We start from the raw sequence: 16,149 nt of genomic DNA on the forward strand, positions 1-16,149 counted from the left end.
ACACTTGATCCTTGGGCATTTGTCGCAGCATCTGGGTGCTAAAGAACAAAGAGAAGTAAACAACCCTTTTCTGAGTCTGAAATCTTTCTTAGTTTTTTTGGTTCTTTTTTTTTTTTTTTTTTTTAACCTTTTGCTTCCATTTTCTTTGCGCAGTCAAGGGATTAGGCAGGGGGCAAGTTAAATCCCCTCTGCTGAGATCCGGTGGCTACGTGAGGCTGTAGCCCACTGCCAGCCAACTACTCTTCCCATAGACAAGGCCAGAGCCTTGGTCCTGGCCCCGCCTGTGATTTCAGTACCACCGCGCGTTCCTCCAAGTTCCTGGAAACCTCAGCAGATATTAAGATGTTCATGGCTTTGTGGAGCCCTACACCCCCCACGGGGTCAGGTACGCCTGTCATCTAGCGTCCAGGGAACTCTTCCTGGCGCCACCGGGTGAGCAGGGAGAAGAGCCTCCCCACTGTGAAAGCACCCTTTTTGCTGTCTGACAAGTGCGGAAGGGAAGCCCTGCGCCCCGAGCTAAGCCCAGCGCCTGACATCAACCGCACCCCTTGACGGTGGCTCGGGTTTTACACGGAGGGGAACGCGCCAAGTATCAGCGTCGAGCGGCTCAGAGAGGAAGGGCAGCGGCGGAAAGGGAGAAGTGGAGGAAATACACGTCTTCCTTCGGCACCGGCATGGGGATGGAAGTCGTCGTTGCCGTCGTCGTCATCATTAGCATCGCTGTCCTCAGCGCTTACTCAAGCCGCGCGTGTCAGTTCTCCGTGTTTCCCTCCGGCCTTGCCTCTCCAAGCAGGAGGCAGAGGCGAGTGACGTCCCAGTGGCCTCTCCCGACGCCCCGCTCCGCAACCGCGTACACCACGCGCCCCCTTCGCGCGCGCTCGCGCCCGCGCCCGGCGGCGTGGACGCGGCCTCCGAGCGCTCCCTCGCCGCCCGCGCGCGCGCCCCCAAGCGCCCCCCAGTGGCGGCCGGCTGGGCCTCGCTACTCCTCGCTCGCACCTCACTCGCGCCCTCCCTTCCCGCTCTTCCTCTCGGGCTGTATTTAACCCTGGGGCTGTTGGCCTCGCCGTGCGTGCCGGCATCTCCTGCTCTGCCAGTCTTGCGTCTCCGCCGTCCCCTCTTCCTCCCGCGCCCCCTCCGCCTCCCCGCAGGCGCCCGCTCTCCCCTCCCTCCTCCTCTGGCTCTCGCGGGCTCTCTCGCACCCCGGCCAGGAGGCTGCGCGCCCGGCCGTCTAAGCGGGCACAGCTTGGGCTGAGGGAGGACTTAACGGCCGCAGGTTGGGTAGGTGAGGCAGAAGGAGGTTCGGCGGCGAGAGCCACGGGGAGGGAGATCCGGAGGAGCATGGCCCGGAGAAGCGCCTTCCCTGCCGCGGCGCTCCGGCTGTGGAGCATCCTCCCGTGCCTGCTGGTGCTGCGCGCGGAGGTCGGGCAGCCGCGGGAGGAGAGCCTGTACCTGTGGATCGATGCTCACCAGGCGAGAGTGCTCATAGGTAAGGCTCCCGCGCCCACTACCTTCCCCTACCTGGGTATGCGCTCCCTCCAGCGCTTCTGTTAAAGGAGAGATGCATGCATTTAAGTATGTTTTTTAAAACTTAATTTCCAAGGAAGGTGGCTCCCCTCCAGCTTTTAATCGGCTATTTTCCACCTGAAAGCTATGAACTTCTGTCTCAAGAAACCTAAGCTTATCTAGTGTTCTGATCATGCTGTTGCTAGTTTCTGCAACCCTATGTTTTAGGGTGGCCCCAGCGTTTGTTAGCACCCGGGGACTCCATGTCCAGTCCCTTTCCTGAAAGCATGTGTCTGTTGGCACTGTTCTTACCACATACAGAGGAAAACTAGCTGGTACCCAGACAGGTGCTTTGTGTATAGAAATGGCCCATACCAATTCTTTAGTGTTCTTTTTGCTTGTGTTTTCTGGGTTCGGATTCTTTTAAGTCTGCCTAGTTTGATGGTTTTATTTTTGTTTTAAACCAGGATTTGAAGAAGATATCTTGATTGTTTCCGAGGGGAAAATGGCCCCCTTTACACATGATTTCAGAAAAGCACAACAGAGAATGCCAGCTATTCCTGTCAATATCCATTCCATGAATTTTACCTGGCAAGCTGTGGGGCAGGTAAGTACTGATAACCAGAAAGGGTGGAGAAAATTACCCTTTAATATTTCCACTGCTTGATGGCAGGTAGAAACAATACTGTGTAGTGTGTAGGCTGGCACATTTTTACAACTTTTAAGAGTGATTTCTCATGTGATCTCCCAAGCAAATAAAGAATTAACTCCCGTGTTTTTAAACGTGCCACATAAATTAAAGATTGCCAAAAGAAAAAGATAAGCAGTGTGCCTAAGCTTGCTACTTTGTTTGTTTTTTTTTAAGATTTTATTTATTTATTTGACAGAGATAGAGACAGCCAGCGAGAGAGGGAACACAAGCAGGGGGAGTGGGAGAGGAAGAAGCAGGCTCATAGCTGAGGAGCCTGATGTGGGGCTCGATCCCACAACACCGGGATCACGCCCTGAGCCGAAGGCAGACGCTTAACCGCTGTGCCACCCAGGCGCCCCTAAACTTGCTAGTTTGATATGACTCCGTTGCCTTCAGACTGCTAGAGACAAATACCAATATCACTTTTTTCTATCATCATTGACATTAAAATTTAATATAATATGTATTCCAGAATAAAATATGTAAAACATATTTTACCATAAACATAAAACAATAAAATATGTAATATTTTACATATTTAAAACAATAAAATATGTAATAATATCTATGCCAGATAAAATATGTAAAACATATTTTACAATAAACATAAAACAATAAAATATGTAAAACATAAAACCCATACTATCTAAAAGACTCTTTTTCCATAGTATATACCAATCCCTTTTGACATTATTTATACTTTACAACAAATTTTAAACTCTTTAAATATTTTTGACATGGTATATTTGAAAAAATTTTTGAATGTTATTCACTGGAACACTGTAAATGCTACACATTTCTGGTTGAAGTTCACAGCTCCCAAAAGTGTCATGTAAGAACATTTGTAAAATATTGCAGGCTATTGATTTTTTAAGTACTGTTTAAAATACTTTCATATGGAAAAAGAAAACTGCAATATACTTTTATGAAGTATTCCTTTTATTTCTTAGCACATTACCATCCTTTGTATGTTACCTTTTGTACAGTTCCAGTAATACATAAATGACCTCTAATTTTGGAAAGAAAGGGAGTATAAATATGTGAGTTTAATTTCTTTTGTGCAGTTGGAGAGTTTAGAGGACAAATAGTAAGTAATAAATTCTTTTGCTCATTAGACAGTAAAATATGTCCACTATGAAAATCATTGTAATTATAATTAAAATCACATTTTCAGGTCTTTTTTTATTCTAAATTTACTTATATGGTTATTTTCATGAAGAATGTGATCCAGAAAATGCTTTATAAGAAGTAATTATTGTGAATTAAGAAGCCACTTTGGGTCCCTCTAATTATCTGTTATATTTGGGTGTGACCATGACCAATTTAATCGTCTTTTTTCCCTCAGGTCTGTTCCTTCTTTTTTTTTCCCTCAGGTCTGTTCCTTCTTTTTTTTTTTTTTTTCTAAAACAAACCAAATCTAGACCCATCAACACTTCCATTGTTGTAAAGAAAGAAATATATTTTTGGATCCACCAGGGTTCATAACAGGAAAGTCATCTATTTTAACACCCCCATTTGGTAGATAAGTTCACTGAGGCTCCTATTGCTCTAAAGGAGGGTACTCCTTTTCTTCCTATAATTCCCTCTCCATACTTTATGGACAATTCGTTTTGGAATAGTACAAAATCAGTAGTAAAGCAGTGAATGGCCTTTTACCATCTCCTTTCTTTTCACCTGAATCTGTGTTTGACCACTTGGCAGATGAGATCAATATTAATTTTGTAATTTTTAAAAGGATATTTTCTTTACCTATACTTTTATGAATTTATAAGAACCATGAGACGATACAGCTTAACTTACACTCCTTCCTGGCTGAAAGGGTTTGGTAACTATAGGAGAGGCAGAAAATGTCCACGGTTCTTACTTATTTATTTTTCATATGCATTTGTCTTCTGGAGAACAGACTTTGAAGCAAACGCTTAAATGCCATGTCATCTCCCCTGTCGCTTTACAGCATAGTGCATGTTTGCAAGCACTGACATATTGTTGAGTACAAAATGAATCTTGAATCAATCTCAGGAATGTCCCTTGTAAAGGAGTAGAGAACATATTGGCACTGGTGTGGAGATGAAGCTTCTAGCATCTTTTTCTCTCTTGTTTAGGTGTTGATCACCCTTGTGGATTATCTCATTACGCAGGACAATGTTAGCACCTCAGTTAAGTTATCTTGCTCTTTGTGCTCAGTCTGCTCTGGATAGGTTACCACAGGTAACAACATGAACTCTGGTGTCTGTTTTAATTAGCCGGGAGGGTAAGTGAGGACGGTAGGATCTACACAATGCCAAACAGCGGGACAGTTAAAAATATTACTTAAATTTTACTCACTGTACTCAATAAAGTTATGTGACTCCAGCAACATAATTTTTGAAATGCATGGAAATTTTGAAGATGAGAAAAATAATCACTTCAATACCAATTAAGTATTTTGAAAGGCATCTCTGGCTAAAGCCAAACCACATCAAAACATCTACATGGAAAATGAAAAGTTCATTCCATTATCTAGATATTTCATCCAAATAATATCAAACATTTAGGATTTCAACACAAGCAAAAACACACAGCTGATTAACGAAATTTTGAGCTTCATATTAAAGCGTTTTGGCAACATGTGGAGAAAGTTAAACTAACTTTAGGATTGAACACCTAGAAGCAGTAGGTGTTATCTCCTTCCAATAAATTATTAGTCTATTAATCCAAAGTATTCTTGGGGCCATTTGAAATAACTTTTATGTTCTACTTCAAACAAATGCAAATAAAAATTACAGTGAGATTCATTTCCCCACATCAAGTTGGTCAGGTTTTTAAGAGTGTTTTGAGTATGTAGAGAATGGTGTCTGCTTGTATGTGGCTGATGCCCCTGTTAGCCTTTTGCAAAGCTATTTGATTCTGATAGCAAAAATCTTGATAGACATCCTTTGGGAAATTTTACTTCCAGACATTCATCCTAAAGAAATAATTATGGATATTAATAAAATGTTGGGTGCAAGACCGTTCCTCATTGTGCTATTTATAAATGTAAAAATGGGTAGGATTTAGAGGTCTAGTGATAGTGACAGGAAAATGCAATGATTCATTAATAAGAGTATTCTAGACATCAAAAGAAAAAAAGAATATTCTAGACATCAATCAATGCCATAGAAAGATATTCATGACAGATTAGGTCAACAGCCTATCACAGTATATTCTGTTTGATTCCATTACAAAATATGTAGGCAGACATAGGAATAAGCATCTGATGTATCAGAGGTTTTTAACTGATAGGGAGCTAGGAAGGGTTATGAACACATTTATGTACCTTACATGTTGGTAAATATTACACTCGATACACTGTACCTTCAGCCTGTAACCTCTGATTCTCCAAGGTGTCAACATTGGTTATATCTGTGTATGTTTCGTTTTTGTTTTTCCACAATGAGTGTGTATTGATTTGTAATTTCAAAAACTATTTTACATTAAATGGGTACAAAAGGCTATACTTTAGAGTTTAAACTTGCATTATGTTCCACATTATAGTTTACTTATATTTATTATCCAATATCATTTTTACACAATACATCACTCAACAAAATGGTAAAACAAATGGTTTTCATGGCTGATCATAACTATGGAGCCCAAATAATTGACTAATGCTGATCTGATTCTCAACAGTTTTTTTTCAAGATCCCTAAAGATCTGCCTAGGAAGTCTTTCTTATCTGAAACCAGATGACCTGACCTCTTTTGCTGAAATCCTCATTTTCCATAGAAAACCCTGTCTCTGCTTTATCTCCCATTTAAAATACTTGCCTTCTGACATGCTCTTTCTCAAGGCCTTTAGATCAGAGAAGAATTTCTATTAAAGAGGTTTAGGCTTAAAGGATTTTTAGTAATTAAGGGAAAATACCCTTTATTGCTGTATATAACTTTTAATGGTTGATATTTTTCAATGAGGCATTCCTTATTCTAATTTTTCTCTAAATTTGGGACAGGTAGGGGCCATGAGTGACCATTTTGGTATTCTAAATGATGCACTAATTAAACATATTATTTGGAAAATAAACCTTTCTAAAACTAATGGCTTTCAAATAAAGCTTTAATGAGAAGTTTTGTTAGACAAATCTAAATTCTAGTATTAGGACACCATTGCTGATTTCCATATGAACCAATTTGGTTCAAGGCCAAAATTTTTTGTTTCTACAGATCATATAAATAGATTTTTATTTATAAAGATCATATAGACTTAATTTTAGTAACTGTAATATATTCTGTCACCCTCATATAGATGCTAAGGTCCTATGAATCTAGTACCCAGTTAATTGGGCATCTCTTTTTACGTTGGCTTTTTTTTTTTTTTATTAAAGCAATGGTGATGGATTTATGCTGAGCCATTTGTACTAGTTTTCCAACCTCCTTGTGACCAAATGCCTGTATTTCTGAGATGGTTGGCAAGGGTTGGGGTAAAATTGGTGTGTATGGACCAGAAATTCTCTGGGTGAAGATAACCAGTCAGTATTAACTTCCAACCCACCACATGGATTACCAAGCAAGCTCTAACCATCTGTAACGACAGGTCCAGATCTGAAATTAAACCTGTTACCGTGTATAGTGGTCACAATTCTTATAACCACTAGAAGTCAGTGATAGAGCCTCATTTTTCTCAACTGCAAGATGTTTAAAAACAAAACTGAAAAGCATCATTGTGGATACAGGAAAGGAAGAGGAGAATTTTGTCTGCTGCCCTGTGTGGTCCCATGTACATCTTAGAAGAATTGATTATTGAGTTAAACGGCAGAAATGTGCTCTTTTGTGTTATGTATCACCATAGAAAACAGAAAACACTACATGTGCTGAAGATTCAGGGTAAAGAGAACAATATTTATCAATATGTAAGGAACATAAATGTATTCATAAGCCTTCCGAGCTCCCTACCAACTAAAAAAAACTTCTTGAATTATTTCAAACTGCCAAAAAGAAGAACAATACTAACACAAAACCAAGTGTAAGGAAAGCTCCAGAACTTTACCTGGATAGTCGTGTCTTTGTGAGTGATTCTAGTCAGTAGAACCCAAATTTAGCTTTAAAACGAGGAAGGTACTGTTGGCAAAAAGAAAAGTAAAAAACAGATCATTTTCCTGAAAACTGACTCATACTTTTGTGAATTTTTTTAAAAAGTGGAATCATTCTACTGACATGTTTCTGTAATATGAACTAGATAATCCAATTCTGTCACGTAAATACCCCTAAAGCTCCGGATAGCTTGTTTTTGCAATATGGTGTTTGATATGATGTCACACTGGTCCCACTAAACCTGGCTGCAATTTGCAGTCTCAAATTTCCCATTGGACTGCTGAGAAAAGGAGAGCTGTATGAAAATGTTTCTTTCCTTCTTTTCTCCCCTCGACAAAAATGAAAGAAAGGCAAGAGAGAAGTGAATTTTCATTCAAGTACTTCCTCTCCCTGCTCAAAGGAACTGCCAAGTACCCTTAACCATCTTCTAATTCCATAAGTTATGGTAACACTGATTATTATTATTTAAGTCCCTTAATGTGTACTGTTCGCATTTTTTCCTAATGGAGTTATGATTGTTTTGGTAGTTACAGCCCAAGTGGTTGCGTACTTTCATACTCCTGGGGTTTGCCATCATACCTTTGCTGTGGTTTAATGTCACCAAATGGAGGAAATGCCTCAGTTTTTGACCCCTGGTCCCTGGTTTCAAAGTGGGAATGTGAGTATGTTGACATATTGTGGGCATGATTTTTTTTTAAGAAGGTACTCATATCAAAAACACAGCTTTAAACTTTGAATGTTTAGATTCTGCTATGCTGTGGTATTTTGCATGGTGGTGTTGTGGACATGCCACTAGGGATCAAAGAGTAATTCTGCAGAGAGCCCATTTCATTTAGCAAAGCAGGCATGTGCCAGCCATCTGTTGTATCTGCTGATAGAAAACAGCAGTAAGCTTCTCAAACTTTTGCCAGAAAAAAAAAAAGCCTTTATTGCTTAGAGGAGATGAGTTACAAGGTACCTTGTAAGCCACATCTGGTTCTATAGCGATTGACATGGCACAAATGTAAACTCTGCTACGTCATCTGTACACGGTGGTACAAAGGCGCGTAAACAGACCCTTCACCGCTACCCTCTGTGTTTATTCCTGACTTTAAAACACTTGCAGAAATAAAAATCTTTTGAATTGTTGTGGGGAAGTGGAAAGGAATGATAGTTGATAAAGCATTTTGTTTTGGATTAAACTCGTTTCACTTCAATGTCCCTGATGTGTTGTGAGAGGAGAAGTTTGGGGATTAAGAGTTTAGTGAAAATGTTCTTCATCCTGTAGCTGGATCTCTGGAGGAGGCTTTGTCAGGTCAGGACTACCTTTGCTGCGATAACTGAGCCAACTTGCCCCGTTTGCCAGCCTGGGAGTACCTCGGTTACATTGCTGTAAGCCCTTCCTGGATGGGGAGTCATTCTCCTCTATGGTGTTTCTCTGCCTCAAGCACGCAGTCGATCAACAAACATAGACACTGAGTCATAGAGCACACCAAGAGCTCCCTGCCCTCAGGAAGCTAATCGTCTAGGAAGCAAATATTCCTGATACTCATCCAAATGAGGTTAGAAAGTATAGGATTTATTGAGAGAACAAAGAAAGTCTCTCTTTTCCCTGCCTGGAGGAAGGAGAAGCAGGAGCTCTTCACTGAGCAGGTGATATCTGAATTAATTCCTGAAGGATGAGGAAGCATTCATCAGACCAGTAAGGGAGGAAAAATACCTTCCAAGTGGAGAGCTCAGTATATTCAAGTGCATGGAGGTCTTAAACGGGAAGACATGTTCTAGGTGATCATGAGGGGCTTCGTATCCCATCTGAGAGGTCATGGAAATTCAGTGAAGGGAACGTCAAGGTGAAATAATGGAGAAGGATTCTGGGGGAGGAGAAGAAGGTAGAAACAGTTCAGGAAGATGTCTCTCTTCTCCGCTGTGAAAACAATAGACTCAGTATTTTGCAGGTTTGTCCCAGGGATATACTAAGTAAATCTTTGGTTTATGTTTCGGGTGGACAGTGACTTTTTTACAATCATCAATCAGCTTTTCTTTCTTATTAAACTTTTGTAAAACTTTGTGATAGTTAGTCTCAGTTCCAAGTTAAATTATTTTTGGCAATTAGGGTATGGAACTATAAAAAAAATCACATTTTGTGAGTGCATAGAACTTTTTAAAAAATCAATTTATTTTCTAATGGATCTAGAACTTTGAATTCAATGTAAAAAGAAGCTTAAATAAGGAAAATAATATGTTGATTTGTTAAAGAATTGATTTATCATCTATTTTCCACTCCCATACCTAATTTTTAAGTATCAAGAAAAGTACAATAAAGGTATAGAAATTACACTTGGCAGGTGATGCTTCCATTTAAATGATGAGAAGTGGACACTGGACATAGATTTACTTAAAATAAGCCTGCTTCTTCAAGTATTTGACTTTCTTTTAAAACTTACTAGTTAAAACTTTAATGTCAGGGGCTCTCAGGTGGCTCAGTCAGTTAGGCGCCCAACTCTTGATTTCATCTCAGCTCATGATCTCAGGATTGTGGAATCGATCCCTGTGTGGGGCTCCATGCTCAATAGGGAGTCTGCTTGAGATCCTCTCTCTCCACCCCTACTCTCCCCTCCAGCAAGACCACACTTGTGCGCACGCGTGTGTACACACACACACACACTTTCTCTCTCTCAAATAAACACAAATCCTTTAAAAAAAACTTCTGAAGTCATAGCACAATTTTTTCTCAGATAGACATGTGGATTTTGTCTTCTTTTGAATTTTATAGACGAATGTGATTAAAGAATCTTGAAAATTGTCAGGCATCCTTTGAAATACATTTACCTGAATCAGTCTCATAGAGCAGCTACGTCTTGTGCGGGCCTGAGATGGGACAGATTCAGGATTGACTTCTTAGCTGACAATATGAGGAAGGGCACGAACACAGTTCTCGCTTCGAGGCTCTTGGCCAGAGCACTGATCACGCTCTGGGGAGGCAAAACATGATTAAGGACCAATTCTCTGCCCTTGAAAAAATGAGAAGCTAACTGGAGAAACAGATGTATACAAACAGATCATCCTAATAATTGCTCAGAAGTGGTACTGTAGCCGCACTAGGACAGTCCCAGGTTATAATGAGCAAAGAGGAGAAGTAACTCCAGAGCTGAGTCTGACTATTGAGTTAGCCAACCAAAAACGTGGAAGAGGAGATGGTTTTTAGGGAAAGGAAACAGCATAAGGCGAGTTGTAGAGACCAGAAAGACATTATCTAGGAACTAGTACTTTGGTGTGGCTGGCGTATATGTGCAAGTAGGAAGTAAAGAGGTGGGGAGGGGCTAAGTCCTAGAGGACTTTGTCCAGCATGGTGATGCATCTGGGATTTACTCTACAGACAGTGTGGAGTCAGTCCATGAAAAAGTATAAAGCAGAGGACAGTAGCATTAGAGTTACATATTTAGATCCTTGTGTCAGGGGGATGGAAGATAGCTTTGAGGGGGCTTGGCTCTAAGGAGAGAAATCAAGGATAATAGGATATCAGGGATGAAGAGAATGGAAAAATGGATTGGGGAAACATTTAGGAGATAAAAATCCAAAAATCTTGGTGCTAGGAATAAAGAGCATCTCATTGCGTCCACCGCCTGCTTCGTTAACTTGGCAGTAGCCCTGTTAGCCTTTGCCCTGAGTCCCAAGCTCATCCTTCCTGCCCCAGAGCCTTTGCACGTGAAATTTTCTCTGCTTAGCATTCACTCCTGCTAGATTTCTATGTGACTTGCTCGCTCATTTCCCCCATTTGTAATCAAATGTCACGTCCTCTAACAGATTCTCCCTGCCTCTCCTCTGTAAAACAACCACCACTACCCTCATCACTCTTGAGTGTACTTCTCTGCTGTATATTTTTATGGCCCTAAGAATATTGATTATACCTGATTATATTTGATTTTAATTGTTCAACCCTCCCATTCATTGTAAGCTCATGAGAACAAGGACTTTGTCTCGTTCACCATGTAACTACTCCAGGTCCTAGAACAGTTCCTGACACACAATAAGCAGTTGATAACTATTTGTTGAATGAATTAATACATAAGGTAGATCTGATTATTATTCCCACTCAATAGATAAGGTGACTGAGGCAGAGAGGAGCAAGAGAAACATAGGTGTAAGTGGCAGAGCTGGAATTCAAACCTAGACAGCTGGGATTCAGGGCCCTTGGTCTGATAAGTGTTAAATAGAGGTATGAACACAGAGTGGGAACACAGAGGAGGCAACAGCTAACTTTGGCGAGGAAGGAGGGGAAGGCTTTGCCAGAGAAGATACAACAATTGACCTGGGACTTGAAGCTGTTGAATCAGCTGAGATAGGAGTCAGGTGTGTAGGGAGGCCAGCTCTCACAGGCAGAGGCAAAGGAGCTGTGAAAGTACATTCTGGAAGAGGCTAGTGGTGCCCTAGACAGGGGCTGGATGTATGCAATGGAAAATATTGGGAGCCAGGGCTGGGCGGTGATACGTGTATGTGTGTGAGGAGATGAGGCTGGATGTTTGGGAAGGGCCACAGGGGGAAACAATAGAACCCATGGAAAGTTCACTTAACCCAATTCTTTTATCTATACGGAAAGCGGTTTGGATTACCTCTAAATGCCTTCCAAATTCTAAAATATGATTTTCTGTCTTAAGTAAAATATCTTCAATCATTTAACATTAACAGTAATACCTTAATTCAAATTGCAATGACTGTCTCTGTTTTTTTAAGTCAGGGCAGAAGGATTCTTCCTCCATAATTGTCTTATTTGTTGTCAAATTTAAAAAGGTTCATCTCAGAATACTCGTTTATTTATTGTATATTGATGATAATAGTCAATACTTGTGTAACACATACTCTTGGCCAGTCACTTTGCCAGATAATCTCTCATCAGATCTTCACAGAAGGCCTGAGGTAGGCACTAGTATTGTCCCCAATTTATAAATGAGGAAACTAGGGCACAAGGAAATCAAATTATTTGCCTAAGACTATGCGGTATATATGTTTATATACTTCAGAGATATTCCTGTGGTAACTTCTGGCATGTTTTCTCATTCAAAAAACAACAATTCAAAGAACATTTATCAAAGCTTACTATGTGTTAGGTTCTGAAAATACAAATTTTAATTGGTCTAACTGCCTTCTAAGAAGTCACCAGCTGGCGGTGAAGACTGTGGCATATGAGGCAGTAATTGTGTTGACTTCTCAGGGCCCACATGTGCGGTTGGATGAGATTTTTTTGTTGCATGAGGTAACCAGACCAAAGTGGCAAGTTCAACCTGCCTGAGCCGAAGTCCGGCTCACTTCACTTGTCAAGTCTGATAGAGTGACACAGAGCTACCTCTGTCCAGAGGGGACATTTCTACCTAATTTGCACGGAGCCTTCCTATGGGCTAGGTGGCGCTCATTAGATGCCCTAAGAGAAGTGCTATGGAGCATAAAGCCAGAGGGTTTTGTCATTGATCAGGTAAATTTACAATTACTTATATTCTGAAAAAGGTATCACAGAAGAGGTAACATCTAACCTAGGTCATGAAAAATGTTCAGTAGGCAGAGAGTAGCCAAGGCAGGTGGAGCTGGACTAGGCATTCTATGTATACTTAATAAACCTTAGGAAAGTACACAAGATCACAGATCATTGGTGTCATTGGAGAAGGACTAGCAGCCCCAAAAAGATTGGGAAGATTATGATTTCTGTATGCCATAGTTGACTTGTCTTACAGAAAATAGGGAGCATGATAACGTAGATGGTAATGTCATGTCTGCATGAAAGGGAACTTTGGTGGCAGAGGAAGGGTAGATGCTGGGGTGCCTGGCTAAGGACTAGGAATGAATTAGGAAGTTATTTAAGACATTACCAAGTGACAAGAGTGTGAAAGAAGGTGGGCAGTGGGGAGAGGGAGGAAGGAGCAGATTTCAGAGATATCTGTCAGTGTAATTGACACGTGGGTGTTATGGAAATGAGGGACCAGAGGATGACTCCCAAGATGGATGGACAAATGATTGGATAGTTATGTCTTAACTGAGAAATTAATTACAGGAGCAAGAGCAGAAGAGTTTGAGGTACAAAAGCAGTGGGGTCCATTTGGAAATTCTTGAACACAAATTTTCTGCTGAATGTTCAGATGACAGAGTCTGGTATGAATTTGAAAACTTGAGTCTAGAGCAAAGTTTTGAGATGTAGAATAGAAAGACTGATTTTGGAGATTTGGGGTTTTTCTTTAGTACCTCCCTCTCTTCCTTCCTTGTTTTGACCTCAACTCAATAAATATTTGAGGACCTACCTAATGCCAAAGCTTGTGCTGAGTGCTAATATATATATATATATATATATATATATATATATATATATATATATGTAATATAATATATTATATGAGGATTTCAATATATATTTTGAATTATATGAAGATTACTATATATATAGTATTTGTACATAAAATATAATATATATAACATATAAAAATATATTATATATAATATATAAAATATGTAAAATATATAATATATAGTATATATATACTATATATATAGTATAGTATATATATACTATATATATACTATACTATATATATACTATATATAATATATTATAATATATATAATATATATTACATATATATGTATATATGGCATACGAAGATTGCCCTCAAGGAGATCAAGCTTGCCCTCAGTCTAGCGTGAAAACAGAGATGAACAAAACAACAACAATACAATATTAAATGTGTTATAATTGCAAAATGAACAAGGTGCATAACTGTGTTGGGAGAGGTATGAATTAATCTACATAGGGTTCCTGGTGTTTTTCAGGGGGTAGCCTGAAACCTGTAAGACTAATACATGCACACTTGGAACAACTTCTCTGCTTAACTTCATGGCTTTTCTGTACTTGAGATAGTCTGGCCTCATGTATTTTGCCTCCTACTTGCCATTAGTATTATTAGTGTTTTGGAAATGAATATGACAAATGTCGCTATAGGACTAGGTGACAGAGAAAGTCATCTCTCCAGAATTAAGCGTCTAGAGCTACTCTTGGGGAAACAGTCTGTGTGGGCTGAAGATAGACCTGAATAAACCTATGCCACAGGGTTTGTTAGTGTGCCTCGTTTACAAGGGCTTTTCAGGATTAGTCATGGACGCACCACCAGGGGCGTGATTCATATCTGAAGTCAAGTCCATGGAGATTATCTCCTACTTAAGGCAATACCCAGACCGATCCCTAATAAACTTGTAAAATTACTCGGATATATGCCTTTTGAGGACTTGGTGAAACTATTTGATTCCTGTCATTTGTAACTTCAATCAATATTCCTGTCTCCAGTTGGAACTTGATCAAGACTTTTAAATTGTAGGGGTGCCTGGGTGGCGCAGTCGTTAAGCGTCTGCCTTTGGCTCAGGGTGTGATCCCAGCATTCTAGGATCGAGCCCCACATTAGGCTTCTCCGCTAGGAGCCTGCTTCTTCCTCTCCCACTCCCCCTGCTTGTGTTCCCTCTCTCGCTGGCTGTCTCTCTCTGTCAAATAAATAAATAAAATCTTAAAAAAAGAAAAGAAAAAAGACTTAAATTGTATTCGTATTGCTGTCACTTACAGCAGTAGCCAGCAGGTGGCAATGTAAAAGTTACTTCTTTGTGGAATTTTCCACCTCAACATTTCTTAAGGTTGTGGGGGTGCTCTCTAACAGACACCAATTTGTGGGGTACTGTGACCTGACATAACTCATTTCAATAGACCATTAACATATTCAGTGAGTTAGAAAATAAACGTCTCAAATTCCGTGTCACTGAAAGCATTAAGGGTCCATCATAGATTTGAGAATTTACCCTAAATAACTATAAATGTGAATGATATCATTTTACATATACTTTCTATTTCCTCCTTTTACATAATTGCTCGATTTCAGGCTGGACTCAAGCTTTGAGTACCTCTCCATATTCACCCAGTGTTTTCTTTGCCTTCTCTGGCTGTGTCTTTAGGTGTTAACAGAATAGTAGGGTTAGAAGAGATCCCAGAGCTCCTCCACCCTTTCATGACCAACATTTTCTGGAGCATCCATGAATCGTGGTCTCTCAGCCTCTACTTGAACATGCTCAGTGGCATGGAACTTATTAGGGCAGATGTTACTGAATATTTTTAATTGTGTTAATCAAAGAAAGGTTTCTTCATAATGGGTTACAACCTACCTTCCTGCTCTAACTTGAATATCCCAAGACTCTTAACAGTCTGTGGGCTCCCATTTGGAGAGTCCTGCCTTGCATTTATGCCCTGAAGTTTGCTGCCTTGTCCTCCCCATTGCAGATCTCTGGTTCATTTACTCCTGCTTCTTCCCTAGCGAAGGCCAGCTATTTCTGTGAGTTCTTAGAAGGACTCTGCACATGCCATCCTGGAGGGAGGTGTCTTGACCTCTGCTGCTACAGTGCAGCCCTGGTGAGACCCACCTGTCAGATCTAGATGCAGCCCCTCCACGCTCCCTAAGCTATAAAGACTCCAGGGGCCGCAGAGGGCTGTATTCTCCATGGGCCTCACAGTCTCAGAGCAGCTTGGTGTTCTGTGCCAACAGGGGGAGTCTACCCATTTCCTCAATTTGACATTGAACATTGCCACCTGGCACCTAAAACAGCATGAGTTAACACGCTTGACCCGCACTAGACACCACTATTAATTTCCCGCAGCCCATGTCCCCCCACACCCCCAATTTCTTCACCTCTTTCCCATGAGCAGTTTTGGATTTCTTCAACTTGATTCCTAAATATTTAACAAAAGTATAAAATTATCACAGATAGCATTTACTGGTTCTCTACTCTTTATATGGATATACCCATAGCATAGGGATATGGATGTATATATTGTTTCACTTCTGTGTCACAAAGGACTAGGCCAATCTGTCCAGGCAAGTCAATTTTTAGCGAAGCAGCTTCATTTAGAGAGTCCTA

The 16,149-nt window shown here is 40.5% G+C and overlaps 1 protein-coding gene across 2 annotated transcripts in view; it reads left to right on the forward strand.

Moving 5' to 3' along the window:
* The first annotated feature begins 976 nt into the window (after window positions 1–976).
* WIF1 (Wnt inhibitory factor 1) overlaps window positions 977–16,149 on the forward strand; it is a 65,981-nt gene continuing 50,808 nt past the window's right edge. The window contains exons 1-2 of one of the 2 annotated variants that reach the window (XM_045789657.2): window positions 977–1,486; window positions 1,971–2,110. In XM_045789657.2, the coding sequence (XP_045645613.1) occupies window positions 1,339–1,486; window positions 1,971–2,110 (288 nt within the window). In that variant the 5' untranslated portion in view covers window positions 977–1,338. The remainder of the gene's footprint in view (window positions 1,487–1,970; window positions 2,111–16,149) is intronic. The other variant, XM_045789656.2, reaches the window with a different exon arrangement.

Source organism: Ursus americanus, chromosome 17 (assembly GCF_024610735.1).
Source record: "Ursus americanus isolate L20-20 chromosome 17, mUrsAme1.1.p, whole genome shotgun sequence".
Taxonomy (NCBI): domain Eukaryota; kingdom Metazoa; phylum Chordata; class Mammalia; order Carnivora; family Ursidae; genus Ursus; species Ursus americanus.